The sequence below is a fragment of the Sceloporus undulatus genome, chromosome 1, assembly GCF_019175285.1.
Source record: "Sceloporus undulatus isolate JIND9_A2432 ecotype Alabama chromosome 1, SceUnd_v1.1, whole genome shotgun sequence".
Classification (NCBI taxonomy): Eukaryota; Metazoa; Chordata; class Lepidosauria; order Squamata; family Phrynosomatidae; genus Sceloporus; species Sceloporus undulatus.
This window is the reverse complement of record NC_056522.1, coordinates 31,381,943-31,397,088: the sequence shown is the minus strand read 5'-3', so window position 1 is coordinate 31,397,088 and position 15,146 is coordinate 31,381,943. Positions and strand designations below refer to the sequence as shown.

Here is a 15,146-nt window from a genome sequence, read left to right as displayed (position 1 = left end):
GTAATGTTTCACGTTTCTCCATTTACAAGCTGGATGTGGTATCTCAGTAGTGCAGAAAATTTTAAAGTGATGTCCCTAGTGGGCTCTGTTTCAGACAGCAGCATTTCTTGAGGCAGCAGTCCTAGGACCCCTTTCCATTTTGATTTCCCACCTGAGATCTTTACAAATATTGCCTTGAACTGTCAATCTAGTACAAAAGATTCTAGGCACAGACTCATTTTGTACAGGGCAATGGCTTGGCTTGCTAGATCTCATCATTCCATGTGACTTGTGGGTGTTCCCCCACACACTGGAGTTGTACAGCTGCACAGTGTTGAGCAAAAGAATAGCAGGGGTGAACGAGCAGCTTTCCAAGACAGCTTGTCTGTCTTTCATAATCTCCATATATAACTTTCTGGAGGACAGCTGAGAACCGTGTTTTCTTTCCTGTGTGTGTGCATGTACCATCAAGATGCTTGTAAACTTATGATGACCCCATGAATTTCATAGGGTTTTCTTAGGCTAGGAATAGTCAGAGCTGGTTTTGCCTCTGAAATAATGCCTAAAGCACCTGGTATTCCTTGGCAGTTCCTCATCAAAGTACCAACAAGGCCTGATCCCACTTAGCTTCCAAGATCAGACAGGATCTGGTACCATCAGGGTATTTAGGCTCAGTTCTAATTTTCCAACCCATCTAAAAGTAATGTTCTCTCTCCAATCCCCAGATGCTGACAGACACTGTGAATTTGTTGGAAATCCACTGAAGATTAAAAGCACTAGAAAATCATTATCATGCATCATTGGATATTTGGGTGAGTGCTATTTCAGTCAAATGGGGGATAAGATAATGGCATATTCAAACCAAATGGGCATGATGCAAACAATGTTAAGAACTGCTATGGAGATTATTCAAATAACTTGTTTCTGGGAGTACTGATACATTTGGAAAAGCTCCATCAGGACTTTTGTTTTATTTTGTTTTATTTATATCCCATCTTTTTCTTGCTACAAGAGCCAAGGCAACTTACAATATAGATTAAAACAAAGTACCTGTAAAGCTAAAACCTAATAATTAAAAAAATTAAAAATAATTAAATAAGATCCTATTGAAAATACTAACTTAAACAGCTTAAAGCTCATTTAAATCACATAAAATCTAATAACAGTACAGCACACACCAATAAAAGATCTTTCTGGCACAGCCAGTTAAAACCCAAAGGTTTTTATGTTGTTTTATGTTTCATGTTAATTACAGTTTAATAAAAACAAGGCTTCCTTATAAAATCATGGTTCAAAGGTGGGCTGTTTCATTAAAAGGAAGGAGGGAAGGGGCAGAAGAAATAGGAATATGGCAGCATCTTTAAGACTATGTAGTTTTTATTTTAGCATGACCTTTCATGGATAGAAACCGACTTCTTCAGATGTAGTACAGATACTGCATCTGAGGAGGTGGGTTTATTCCCACAAAAGCTTTTGCTAAAATAAAAACCAATTAGTCAAGGTCATGCTACATTACTTTTTCCCTTTTCTTTCTTCTTCCTTTTTATGTTGCCAGAAACTAACATGGCTACTTCTTTGAAAACTGTTTCATTAAAGCATAGTTCAGATTTATTTCATCACTAGTAGTTGTAGCAGCACTGAGGAAACAATAAGGCACTTCACTGATTATTTTCAGGTTACTACTATACTTGTGTCCAAACATTGTTCTAATACACTGTTCAAATATTTTATTGCCTCCTTTGGGAAACTGCCCCAATATCTTAGTTTCATTTGCCCATCTGGGCTTAAAGGGTTTTAAAAATTAAATGTAGATTAAAAATACCCTGCAGTTGGTGAAGGGCAAGTGGCATCATAATTGCCAATGTAAGATGAGTAGATATTCTCCTGTTGGTTGTTGAAAGCAGGAGGACGTGGTCCATTTCTTTCTAGATGTTCATTATATTTAGATTAAAGAACATGATATCTTGCCCCCTATATTTTTGGCACTGATAATAATACTCTTTTAAATAAAATTGTATTTATATTGACAAGAACATGTTATAATATAACATATTGGGTTGCGAAATATATCAAACTAGCATAAGTGGAGAAGAAAGTTTTTATTATTCCCAGTTATAGTAGAGCCTTCCTAATCAATAATCACTCTACTAAACAATTCATTTTGTAGTGTATAGTATGTTTTGTATATTTGATCTATCTTATTTCCTTTTAAATGATTATTTTTAATTTGTTTACTCTGTGTGTGTGTGTGTGTGTGTATGTCTTAGTATATGCAGAAAGTGTGGCAGTCTATTCTGCCATAAATACTTGGATTGATCTTATCCAAAATTCAGAGAAGTGATAAATATTTGAAGTGTCAGCTGGTGGCTTTCATGTCAATGGGCAGCAGCCAGTAGCATCTCCTTTCAAAGTTTGGACTAAAACAGTGCTTCCATGTTCCATGCTACTGGCTGCTACCCTTCATTCCAAATAGTTTCAGCACCTTGGATAGTTCCACTTGAGTTAAAACTGAAACCCGCACTCACAGTTTTGGGAGCCACTGGCTGCTATATTTCTATAGTTTCATAACAGTTTGTCAGGTCTGGATACAGCATACTGTGGTGAATCTAAGGTACAAAGAAAAGCTTCCAAATTCATTCTCCAAGGGCACACCAAAAGAGAAAAAAGGAAGAAGGAAACACACAATTCTGGGGTGCATCTAAGCTTACTCTGCTAATGCTAAAGCTGGTGGTATCATCCCCTGGGAGCAGTGAAAATATCTAGGGGTGTTGAGGGAAAAGGGGGCAGCAGGGAGGCCTTGAATCCCTATCTAGGAAGAAAGGTGGGATATAATAATAATAATAATAATAAGAAGAAGAAGAAGAAGAAGAAGAAGAAGCAAGAAACACAAGGGGAAACAGCTGCCCATAGGACCATGGTGAGGATGAGGAATTAGAGCACATGGGAACAAGTAGCAGCAAATGGCAGCAAAAAAGTGTTTCACATTTGGGACCCTACTTAAGCTTTGTGAGCATTGCTGTGACTTGGATGGTAGGTTGGAGCTGCAGTGTGCTCCTGCTTTCTCTCATCAGACAGGCCAAGAGAACAGATAGCAGAAGAAACAATGTTTGTATGTGTGAGGGGAGATGGCTTGAAGCTGTGTGGGGAAGGCAAATCTCTGGGAAAGCAGGAGGAATATCCAGGGCTGATTCTTCAAAAGTGTCCTTTTCGTGTCTTCGATTAAGAATTCTTCTTTAACAAGGAGAAGCTTCTCCCTTTGCACCCAGTCACTCTGAAAGCAGCGACCAAGAAACTATCACCTGGATAAACCACAAAACAACTCAAAGAAATTATAGGCTGTTCTCCAAAGTGGGCCCATTTTTAATTGTTTGCAGTGCTTAATGTGTTGATGCCAAACAGATCTAAATACATCTCTGTGCTGAATACAACATAGATTAAGGAGTTATTAATTAATTAGTTAATTAAATTTCTATTCTGCCTTTCTCCTTGCACAAGTCACAAAGTGGTTTGGTTAATTCATATCCCACCTTTCTCTTTGCACAGGACTCATGTGGTTAGCTGCCTTTCTCAAGGGTCAGCAACATATCATATTTTTCTCTCCTTTTATAAGAACTTTTTCTTCTGTGAAGTGAAACCAAAGGTCCATTCTTCTTAGCCATTGCTTGGAAGATTTCATTTTGGGGCCACAATTCCTAGTCTGTGCTGGGATTCTGGGGAAGGAAGTCCAGAAAAGAAACATTCCCAGACTTGTTTGTATTTCCTACCATGTCTCTAGGGTTTCCAGCAAAGGCTTTATCCTTGGAGGTGCCTGGAACTGAATCTTATCTTTATGCATTCAAACCTGTGACTTTAGCAAAGAGATAATCAATACCCAAAGTCAGTTGTTTCTCTCACGTGTTTGCTTGAAAACTGGAAACCCTGTAAACATCTATTTATATGCATGTATTTCCCAAAATATTTGCTTGCTTTGGAAGCAATATGCTTGATAAGAGTGCTAAATGAGCAAATGCTGAAAGAATAGTAGCCCCAGGGTGTCTATAACAAGACTATAACAAGTCTTTTTCATTAAATAATTTTCTGGGATTGGCTTGAATGCTTTTTTTCCTCACAGCAACACCATTCTTTAGATTCAAGCAAACAAAGCATCAGGATCCTATGCCTTTCAGCTATGTTATGCATATCTTTTTAGGTTTTAGTCACAGAAAGTTTTTTAAAAAAACAAACAAACAGAAATACATAAGTCTTCAAGAGGAAGATGATTGAAATTCTCTGAAATAATTATGATCATCATCATTATTATTATTGTTACAGAGATTCATCCTTCAATGAAACCTAATATAATCAAGTCAACTCCAAGCCTTCAGAGTTCAATGGCAAAGCGTTTGCTTGCTCCTCCTGGTCATTCATCCTTAAGTATTTTGGGAAAGAGAAACTACAGCCACCATCACAATGGCCTTGATGGTAAGTGTACACCTGATGCCTCAAATGCTATTCAGATCTTTTGTTAGGCGTGCATGGTGAGTATGAAAGCCAGCATTTTTGTTTGCAATACATGTGTGTATAAAGCATACAAAAGGTTTGCCCAGCCTTTTGGAACAGGTTTTTAGGTTTCACTTGGGTTTTTGGAGGAAGATAGGATCATCAATACCAGCAGAAGAAAGAGAACCTGGTAGGAGGATACTATCCATAGTAGGATTTAATTCATAAGCCAATTTACAGTCACTCTCTCCATTTCAGATAATTCTGTTACTTTTACTACAGATCACTACTAGAAATCACCCTTGCCACACTGTGTCTTTCAGAATCCTGGGACCCAAGCCATGTGAGTTAAATCAATACAGTCAGCTATCTGTATCCATGGATTCTTTATCCACAGATTCAAGCATCCATGGCTTGAAAATATTTTTTAAAAGTATAAATTCCAAATAACAAACCTTGCCGTTTTATATAAGGGACACCATTTTACTATGCCACTGTATTAATTTGAGCATCCATGGATTTTGGTATCCAGTGGGGATCCTGGAACCAAACCCCAGCAAGTGACAAGGGGCCACTGAACAAGCCTGCATTGTGGCAAATATTACACTAGTGGGCCATGCAGGGAGAAGAGTTTTCCATAGTGCTTTATACTTTCTATCTGTCAAAGGAGACCACACTCAGGTTATGTTGAGGAGGACAATCAGGAAAGGAACAGATAGGCAAGAAGGAGTGGCCAGAGGCAAATCCTGCCTGAAGCATCCCAGAACCACAGTGATCACATGCCTGAAACAGACAGGCCTAAAAAGCCGGTTTGGGGGCATGGCGTCCTGATGCCAGCTCCTGCTGTGGTCCCAAATGGACCATGGCAAGGAGTGGAAAATATCCCCTCCTTCTGGGGCCAGGTTTGGGCCACCTTAGGCAGCCCAGGAGCAGCCCCAGAGCAGCTTCCACGTGGCTTGGGGGCATGGATAATTTAAACACCATGTCCCCAAGATTTCCACATGTTTTGGACGAAATATTTGCATGATCCTGCCTAGTCATTAAACTGAGCCTAGTTCTGTCCTGGTTCTCCCACTGAGTTAAAGTAGGCAGGGAATCATGGCAGAGTGTTTTGTGTTGTGGTATCCTGCCTTTAGACCCATTGGTATGGTCTTTTCACTGCCTTCTGTTTGTTCTATATATCTTTGGGTCTGTTTGTATGTTTGTTGTTTAGAAAATACATTCAGGCAAAAGGAGATAAACCACTGTAAGCCACTCACATTTAGACTACCATCCTGTGTTCAAGATATATACAGTGGTCCCTCCATATTAGCTGGCCTTAGGAGTGAAGGACTCCAGTGAATGTTGAAAAAACACAAATTAAAAAAAAACTATTCTTTTTACCTAAGGCCTGGTACAGACCGCCCAAAAAGGGCGGTCTGCTGGCGCCCTGGTTTGCTCCACGAGGAAGCTGCAGCAGACAAACCACGTGGCTTCCTCACGGAGCAAAAAGAACCCGCAAAAAGCAGGTTCTTTTTGCAGCATCATAATGATGGCACACTCGCGATGTCATTATGGTGCTGCGACATGTGGACGCTAGACGTTCATCGCATCAATATGATGGTGCCCATCTGTACAGGACACTGCCATTTTGACCTACAGAAGATGTACTAGGGTGTTGGGCATCTGTAAGCGACGTCCCGAGGCAACCCTAGCACGTCATCAAGACATGCCACAAGGTTCATCTGTACCGGGCCTAAGAGAACACCTCTCTAGAAATCTCCAGGTCCTCCAGTGCAACTTTGTGGTGACATCTGCCAGAAGTTTATCATAGAATCATTCTGGAGAATCTGTAAATGCTTAGAGAAGTGTTTTCTCTAGGAACGTCTAGGTTCTCCAGCACAGCTCTATGGTCAACTTTCATCAGAATTACACTGGATGACTTAGAGATACCTAGAGAGAACATACTAATGAAATCCACAAATAATCAAATCTGCAAATGTCAAAACCGCAAATGTGCAGGGCCAACTATACGCTGATGTAATGCTTCCATACTAAATACCCTTTCAGCTGTAGAGGAAGAAATGAGTATAGTACAGTGGACCCTTGTTATACGCTGGGGTTTGGTTCCAAGATCCCCTGTGGATAACAAAATTCGTGGATGCTCAAGTCCCATTAAATATAATGACATAGCAAAATGGTGTCCCTTATAAAAATTGGAAAATCAAGGTTTGAAATCTGAAATTTATACTTTTTTTGAACACTTTTAAACCATGGATGCTTGAATCTGTGTATAAAAAATCCGTATATCAGAAGGGCCGACTGTAAATCCTGTTCTATTAAGTCATCATAAATTTCAGAATTGCTAAAATAAGGAAAACTGGAGAGAATTATTTGTACAACGAGAAAGCATTTTAAAGTCAAAACAATGAAAAAACAATTATCCTGGACTTGCAGGAAGAGAGAGATAGAACTGTGGATACAGTGCTGATTTGATTGCTGTGAAGTACAAGGGAACTGGAGGCAACTTTACACAAAAGAGTTCTTGGAATTTGTTGGGGAGGACACAAGTGATCTGGATAGTGGCAGAAAATAAAGGCGGAAGGACGAAAACATGCATATCCTCCAACTATCCCAATTTGGCAGATCCAATTAATTTTCTGTTATTATGTGCAAATCTACAGTGCTATATAAATAAAGCATAATAAAGTAATAATAATATTGCAGCTGCTTTTAAAATGTCTCACTTTCTCTCTCCTCCCACTTTCACACTTTGTCCTCTTCTTGTTTCCATTGGTGCACAGTGAGTTCAAATTGTAAAAGTAGTTTACATTTGTTTATCTCAGTGTGGGGAGAGGAAAGTCTCTTCACTGCATAGTCAGACTAAAGCAAACTGCTGTAGGCTCTCCTAGGTTGTTCTCCCTCATTAAGAACTTGTGACATCTTAGCCACACTCTGATTTTACTTGGCCACTGTAACGATTCCCCACCACCTCACAAGCCTTTCTTCTGTTTGACCCAATACCCCTTTGGGTTACTGAAGACCAGTAGCGTGGATGAATGTTAAAACACAGGCCAAGTGGATAGTGAAACAAGAATAAAAGTTTGTTTTTAAAACAGAATAGGTAAAGGTAACTTTGACATGAAGTTGTTACTATGTCTTCTTTTGTTACATATATACAGGTCTGGTTTTAACTCTCTAATAATATCCCTGCCACACCGGCTATACCATCACTCAAGAATTTATGTAACCCTAACCCCTCTTCCTGAGTCTGGTTATACTGAGTCTCTCTTCTCTAGACTCTCCAAAACCAATATTGTCCCTCTCAGGACCTCATAGTTTCCTCACTCTTTATTCCCTCAGGAATTATCAGAACCCAGTCCTCTCTTGCACTCTATCGTTCCTTCACTCTCTAATCTTAACTACCTCCCCAACTCCACTCCAGCCTTATCCCTCAGGATTCCAAACCCTAACTGACTCCACCCAACTGCCAGCGGAATCTTCAAACTCCTCAGCCAGCACCTGATTGGCTTAGGATCTCTGGCTTCTGATTGGCTGGCTTATAAGTCAGTTTGTTACAGCCACATGTGTCCCAGTTTTCATCTGTGACATCTGCATGTCTGAAAAATAATTATATGTCTTTGCAGTGACAAACTTCATAGAATGCCAAAACATTTTTGCTCTCTCTGACTAGCTGGCAAGATGTTTAGTCTAAATTTTGAATGAACACTATAGAAAATACTTTGTTATATGGTAGTTAGATGTTTTGCTAGACCAGAGTAGATTTTAAAAAAAGAATAATAGTCCTCCAGCCAAATATGTCACTTGTTCAGACTTCAGAGTGAGTGCTGTGTGTGCAAGCAGCCACCCAGAGTCACAAGAGAATGCCTAGTTGACAGGGGAAATTCTAGGCAGCTCTGTGGTTAGCATATTCCAGACTGCACCAAGAGTTCTGGCCTGTGCAGATACCTTCTTGGACACATTCATTATCAAAAGGCATTGTGATTTCTATGAAAACTAGATTTAGAACTTAAATCACAAATATTAATTTTGAACTTAGACTGATGGTTAGAAAGATAGTCCACACATCTTCCATTAAGGCATAGTTTTCAATTTGAAATACATTGTGTTCTTTAGGCTGTTTCCTTTTTACAAACTGTGCTTCTCTGACTGTACCACAGTTTTTTTAATTTGCATCTGATAACTTTGACTTAATTGTCTCATTGAATTGCCAGCCTTGTTTCCTCAAGTGTTCTACATTAAGCAAAATTGATTAGTCATTTAGACAATCTAAAATCTGCACTCAGCACAAAAGTGCCAAAGTAGTGGGGGTGGGTGAGGAAAGAAGAGACACAGAAAATTGCAGGCAGGTTAGCTTGACTTTTGCAATAAGGAAACCATTTCAAAGCATACAAAAACAAATCATGGAAATACATGGGGTGAATGGGATGCTGTTGATTGCCACAGTCTATCAGCAGAGTGGCAGATATTGATTTCTTCAGAACAAATGTTTGGCCAACCTAGTGATCAGGGTTTATTTGGCCAAGGAAGCTGTTCTGATGAGCTAGATAGTGGTCAGAGGCCTGGATCTTATAGGTACATCATGCAATTTTAATTTCTGAGCTATTTGTTGTTTTTTCAATGAGCAAACTATCTGGGGAATTTACAAGGAGGGTCTTTATCTAGGTGGTAGAGTGCATGATTTGCATGGAAAGAGTTTCAGGTTCAGGTACAAGAAGGGAGCCAGACATAATTCTTTGAGGTTTCTATGTCCAACATGGGTAAAATCTTTATTTGGAGTATAATTTGCAAGTTTTACTTATACAGCACTTGAAAGTTTTCCCAGATGTAGCAGCAAATTGACTTCTTGCCAAATTCACTGTTCTCTGCCAAAGAAAAGGGCCTGTGGCTTCACAAAGAATAGAAACAGCCTGGATCCCAAGAGAAGTTACTTTACAATTGCTAAAGGTAAAGGTATTTACCATTGACAAGGTTGTCAAGTCATGTCCCACTATAGGGGGCGGTGCTCATCTCTGATACTAAGCTGAAGAACCAGCATTGTCAGAGACTACTCTGTGATCATGTGGCCAGCATGATTGAACAAAATGCTGTTTACCTTCCCACCAGAGTAGTACCTGTTTATCTACTTGCATTTGTATGCCTTCAAACTGTTAGGTTGACAGAAGCTGGTACTAGTGATGGGAGCTCACCCCATCATGTGGCACCTGGGCCTCAAACTGCCAACCTGCTGATCTTGCAATGAACAGAGTTAGCATCTTAACCTCTTGAGCCATGTAATAGAGTTTAAATTTTATTATACTTTGTCTCAGTCCCCAAATGGCCAAGAAAGGGATTGAGATCCCTCCAGAACAAGTGAACTACAAAATGTAGGCCTGAGACTCTGCTACAAAATGTAGGCATGTGATTCTAACATGGTCACTTTTTTTCTACTGTATGATTTTTAAAAACATCTTTTGAGTATTGAAGAAGCTAGTGGTGCCTCTAAAGCTTGCATGATATTTTTGTGCATTTTGGTTGGCCAATAAAGGTATCACTCTTTTGTGGATTTTGGATTTTGTTGTATTTCATTGTGAGTCAGTGTTAGCAGTACTTAGGCAGATTCTGGATAACCAGTGGCTTAATTTAGTGTAAGGCAGCTTCTTGTGTCCTAAATCATATGTAAACCATTCTGATCATTTTGGAGGAAGAACCTGTATACCATAAAACCAATAGGAGTATGTTTGATCTTTCATATCCACAGATTCCTTATCCATGGAGTCAACCATCCATGCACTTAAAATATTAAAAATACATATATAAATTCCAAAAAGCAAACCTTGATTTTGCCATATATTTTTTTTTACCAAGGACACCATTTTACTACACTATTGTATTTAATGGGATTTCAGCATCCACAGGTTTGGTAGACCTGGTGGCACAGTGGTTAAATGCCTGTACTGCAGCCCCTCACTCAAAACCATAAGGTTGCAAGTTCAATACCAGCTAAAGGGCTCAAGCTTGACTCAGGCTTGTATCCTTCCAAGGTCCCTAAAATGATTACCCAGATTGTTGGGGGCAATTAGTTTACAGTTGTAAACCGCTTAGACACTGCTAGTTTGGTATGAAGCGGTATATAAATGAATCTGCCTGTTTTGTTTGTTTTGGTATCCACGGGAGGTCCTAGAATGAAATTGCAGTGGATACCAAGAGCCCACCATTTTTAGCAAGATTTTATGGTGGTCAGCATTGACTGCAAACCTGATATGCATCAGTGGGCTTCCTAATGAGTGGAAGGGAAGAGAACTTGAGCAAAAGTCTTCATTTCCCTCCACTTTGCTACCTGTACATCATTGGGCCAGTTGCTAGAGCTACAGGTGGGACCAAATTTATTCTTCCAAACTTCCATTCTGCCTTATACCTCACCATTCCCTCCAACATTTCACAGGTGAAAACAGGGACACGTGGTCAAGTAACATCAAAGTATGGTTAAGATGTCAAAAATTATTAGTGAGGAAAAACATACAAGCTATAAGATGCTGCAGCAGTTTGTTTTTGCTTCCATCTACAGGAAAGGACAAGATTCCATCCCTTTCTCTTCTTTCTCTTTGCTGAGATAATTGAATGCAAACTACTTCTGCACTTTGAACTTTCTTTGCAACAACTGAAATGAGCCAGGATAAAGTAGGACAATGGGAGGAGGAGAGAGAAACTGGGATAATTTAGGAGCATCTGAAAAAAGTGGGATGACAAAGGATTAATTGAGACTGTCCCTGCCAAACTGGGACAATTGGAGATTATGCCTTCACCATGATGGAGACTTATTCAAAGAAATAAGTTTGTTTTAGCATAAAAAGACATGGAGGAATCCAGCAGCACCTTTGAGAATAAATGAGAAGAAGAAATTTCTGTTATAAACAGTGAAAACTTATGCTAGAAATTTCTTCTTCCTAAACATTTTCAGGGGCTGAAACCCAGTGGTACTCAGAGTCAAAAGTAAATAGATGGGTCCAAATCCACCAATCCTTTACTGTCTAACATTTCACAGATTAAACCAGGACATATGTGGTCAAACAACATTACAGTGTGGTTAAGAATGCAGATGTTATTAATGAAAAAGGACACACAAGACAGGAGATGTGGTAGTAGTTTGTTTTTTCCCTGAGCCTACTAAGAAGGGCAAGATTCTGCTCCCCTTCCTCACTGTTGAGTTAATTCCAGCAACTAAAGTAATCTGAGGACAAAGCGTGAAAGTGGAAAGAGGCGAAAGAAACTGGGACATTTTGAGAACAGCTGAACAAGTGGGATGAAAGAGGATTAATTGGGTGTGTTCTAGTCAAATCAGGACAGTAGAAGGGTATGCAATATTTTTTATTTTAAGGCTTACTGCCTTAAGTGAGACAGTTCAACCTTTGGCGGAGGGTAGTGGGGAAGACCCCCACACATACATTGGGAAATCATCAAATGGTGGCATGATTGGGAAAGAGACAGAACTGTATGGAGAATCCTAAAATGTTAGACTGGAAACAAGTAGGGCCAAATTTGGCCCAGAGATCTGAGCTTCTCTGACCATTATTTTGGAGAAAAGGTAAGATAAAGAGTAAAAGGTGAACTTTAGTTAATGTGGATGCGGGGAGTGAAAGAGAATAACAGAATTCTAGAATTAGAAAGAACCTTGGAGATCATCTAGCTTAGTGTTTCCCAAGCCATGTGACAGAACAGACCAACATTCTCCCCAATGTATCAGAATGCTGTACCGTTATTTGCACCATATTATAACTTGTAGTCACAAAGCTTTCTGGAAACTCACTGCTGATCAGAAACCAATTCCTTAAGGACTAGCACTGGTCTGTGAACCACCATGCTGAGTAGTCCTGATCTCATCCTGTCCCCATCCTCTGCAAACATCTATTTATGACAGCCATTTAACCTGTACTAAAATACTTCCTGCAAAGGGGAGCACACCACCTCCCAAGACAGCTTGTTTCATTGTCAAACAGTCCTTACAGTTAGAAAGATTCTCATAATGTTCAGCTTAAATATGCTTCCTTGAAATTTCCAATCATTCGTGTTCTGCCCTATAGCAGTGGTTCTCAACCTTTGGTCCTCTAGATGTTTTGGACTTTAACTCTCACGTGTTCCAGCAAGGATGACCAATGCTCAGTAATTCTGGCAGCTGAAGACTAAAGGTTGAGAATCACTGCTCTAGGACAAAAGAAAAGAGCCCTGTCCTACTCCTAACATAATAGCTCCTCGGATATTTGAAAACTGCTATGAATGACATATGCTGTGCTGGGCCAGTAACCAGAGTGCCTCTGGTCAGGTATTGTTTCTCCAAAACATTTGGCATTCTGCATCTTTCAACCCTGGGTTTTCTGCTGAAGAAGTTGTAAATGTACCACTTCTCAGGGTCTGGTGGCCATTTTGCCCTCTTCTGAACGTTAATGGTCCAGCCTGCTCTCTTACCAGTAGCCACAAATGTGAAACTGTACCTTGAGAAACCCATAGGCAGTATGTACAGTATCCCTACTACATTTGTTTTAGACTAAAAATGGACTTCTGGTTTCAAAATAATGCCTTTTCTGGATTAATACAGACCAGGAAGATTACATTTAAATGGTATATTGCTTTACTCAGGGGTTGAGGAATAGTACAACTTGATTTGGAAAGGAAAATATGGGGTGAGTTTGTGTTGTGAGACCACTCTGGGTAGTTGCATGAGACATAAAGGCCCCATTTTTAATACCCCTGCTCTGATTAATGCTTTGAATTGAAACAAAAAACTAATCTAGATCTCACCCATTCTGTTGTGTGTGAATTTGTTTTTTAGGACTCTCCAGTCATACACATGGAACTAAAATGGTAAGTTTTCCACATTTTTTCTGTTTCTATTTTTCTTTTGTTTTGTAATTACATGATATGTGAACCTTTGCATGGTTACAGTGGGGACTACTCCAAGGTAGGTGTGCATCTTTCCTTCAGGCCATGGTGGTAACTTTTTGAAAATTATAGTGTATGATTTCTACATTGTATGCTGCATGCAGAGGCCAACGTGAAGCCAAAATGGTAAATACAGAGGCACTGACGACAGAGGCTCAAATCCCTAATCTGCCATGAAGCTTATACTGCGTGGTCTTAGATAATAAACTCCCTTGGTGAGCTTTTGGAACAGGCTGAGAGAGAATTCTAAACAATTATTTTTCATACTTTTCTGTAAGAAGATTTTATGTCCTTGAGATGGCTTTCTCCTGATGTTTGTTGATCATCAAGAGAGATATTGCCATTTGGGTATGTTGTGTGTGTTTTTTTAAAATGTTACAAATCAGTAAAACCCAAACAAATTTTCACCAGTCAAAGCAAATACGTAACAGCTGCCCATTTTTAATAGCCTATTTTCTTTTAAAGAAATGAAAATAAGATGAACAGCTTTATTAGGGGAAAATTGGAATAGCATCAGAAATAATTTCAGTTCCTTCCTGCTATTAAAAACTCATGAATGCAGCAAAGGAAAGGAAAAATGAATAGCTAGAGATCAAGGCTAAGATCATAATTAAACCATGAACTACAGTACCTACATTTCTGCTCACTAACAGAGGACAGAGGTCAAGTCCATGTAGGTAAAATCCAAACACTCAAGTACCAAAACCATCTCTAGAAAATATTTTCTAGCACTGTCTCAACTGAAGGTTGTTCCATTCAGATTGATAGGTCTATGCAAACTCGTGGATGAGGAGTAGTAAGAAAGCCAAATATCAGCTATACTGTTTTCCCCTAGAGCCCATGTGGTGTAGTGACTAGGATGTTGTACTTGGACTTAGAAGTTCCAAGTTTTTAATCAACAGTGAGGCATGGTACCCACTGTGTAACCTCAGGCCAACCATGCTTTCTCACCTACTACATAGGGTTGTTGTTACACTAAAACAGAGAGGAGAAGAGCCATATGTGATGCTTTGATCTCATTGGTGGAAGGAAGCTATTTAAATAGCTAATATGACAGTTGCAACCCTACCTGGAGCTGGGGGACCTAGAAACTGTTGTACACACGCTGGTAACCTCTCATCTCCATTTCTGCAATGCGCTCTACTTGGAGCTATCCTTGTGCCAAGTTCGAAAGCTTCAACTGGTCCAAAATATGGCAGCCAGACTGGCTGCTGGTAAATCCAGATTCGACCATATAACACCTATTTTAAAATCTCTCCACTGGCTGCCAATCAGCTTCTGGGCACAGTACAAGGTGTTGGTTATTACCTTTAAAGCCCTACATGGCTTGGGCCCAGTGCAGGAATGTCTCTTTCCATACAATCCACCCTGCACACTCAGGTCCTCTGGGAAGAATCTATTGCGGCCAAAGAAGACCAGGTTGGCTGCAGTTTCCCAGAGGACCTTTTCAGCTGCCGCTCTAAAAATTTGGAATGATCTGCCGGAGGAGATCCGTCATATCACCTCTCTTGACACCTTTAAAAAGGCGGGCCTTCCCAGGCTGAATTTCCATTACAAGGACTATTCCACCTGCCCCAAGTTATCTCACTCCTATCTGCTGTTTTTTTAAAATTGTTTTAAACTATTTTATTGCTTAACTTATTTAAATGGTTATGTTGAGGGTGGAGGGTTGGAGGGCAAGGGGATGTTTGTATTATGTTGATGATAGTTGTACTAGGTATTTTTTATTTTCACTGTAACCCACCTCGATGCGTAGGGAGAGGAGGGATATA

The 15,146-nt window shown here is 39.7% G+C and overlaps 1 protein-coding gene across 5 annotated transcripts in view; it reads left to right on the top strand.

The window, feature by feature from the left end:
- The window catches only part of MTA3 (metastasis associated 1 family member 3), a 166,244-nt gene that overhangs the window by 108,723 nt on the left and 42,375 nt on the right, over window positions 1–15,146 (top strand). For all 5 annotated transcript variants that reach the window (XM_042442499.1, XM_042442507.1, XM_042442531.1 and 2 more), the window contains exons 15-17: window positions 705–791; window positions 4,291–4,440; window positions 13,265–13,296. In XM_042442499.1, the coding sequence (XP_042298433.1) occupies window positions 705–791; window positions 4,291–4,440; window positions 13,265–13,296 (269 nt within the window). The remainder of the gene's footprint in view (window positions 1–704; window positions 792–4,290; window positions 4,441–13,264; window positions 13,297–15,146) is intronic.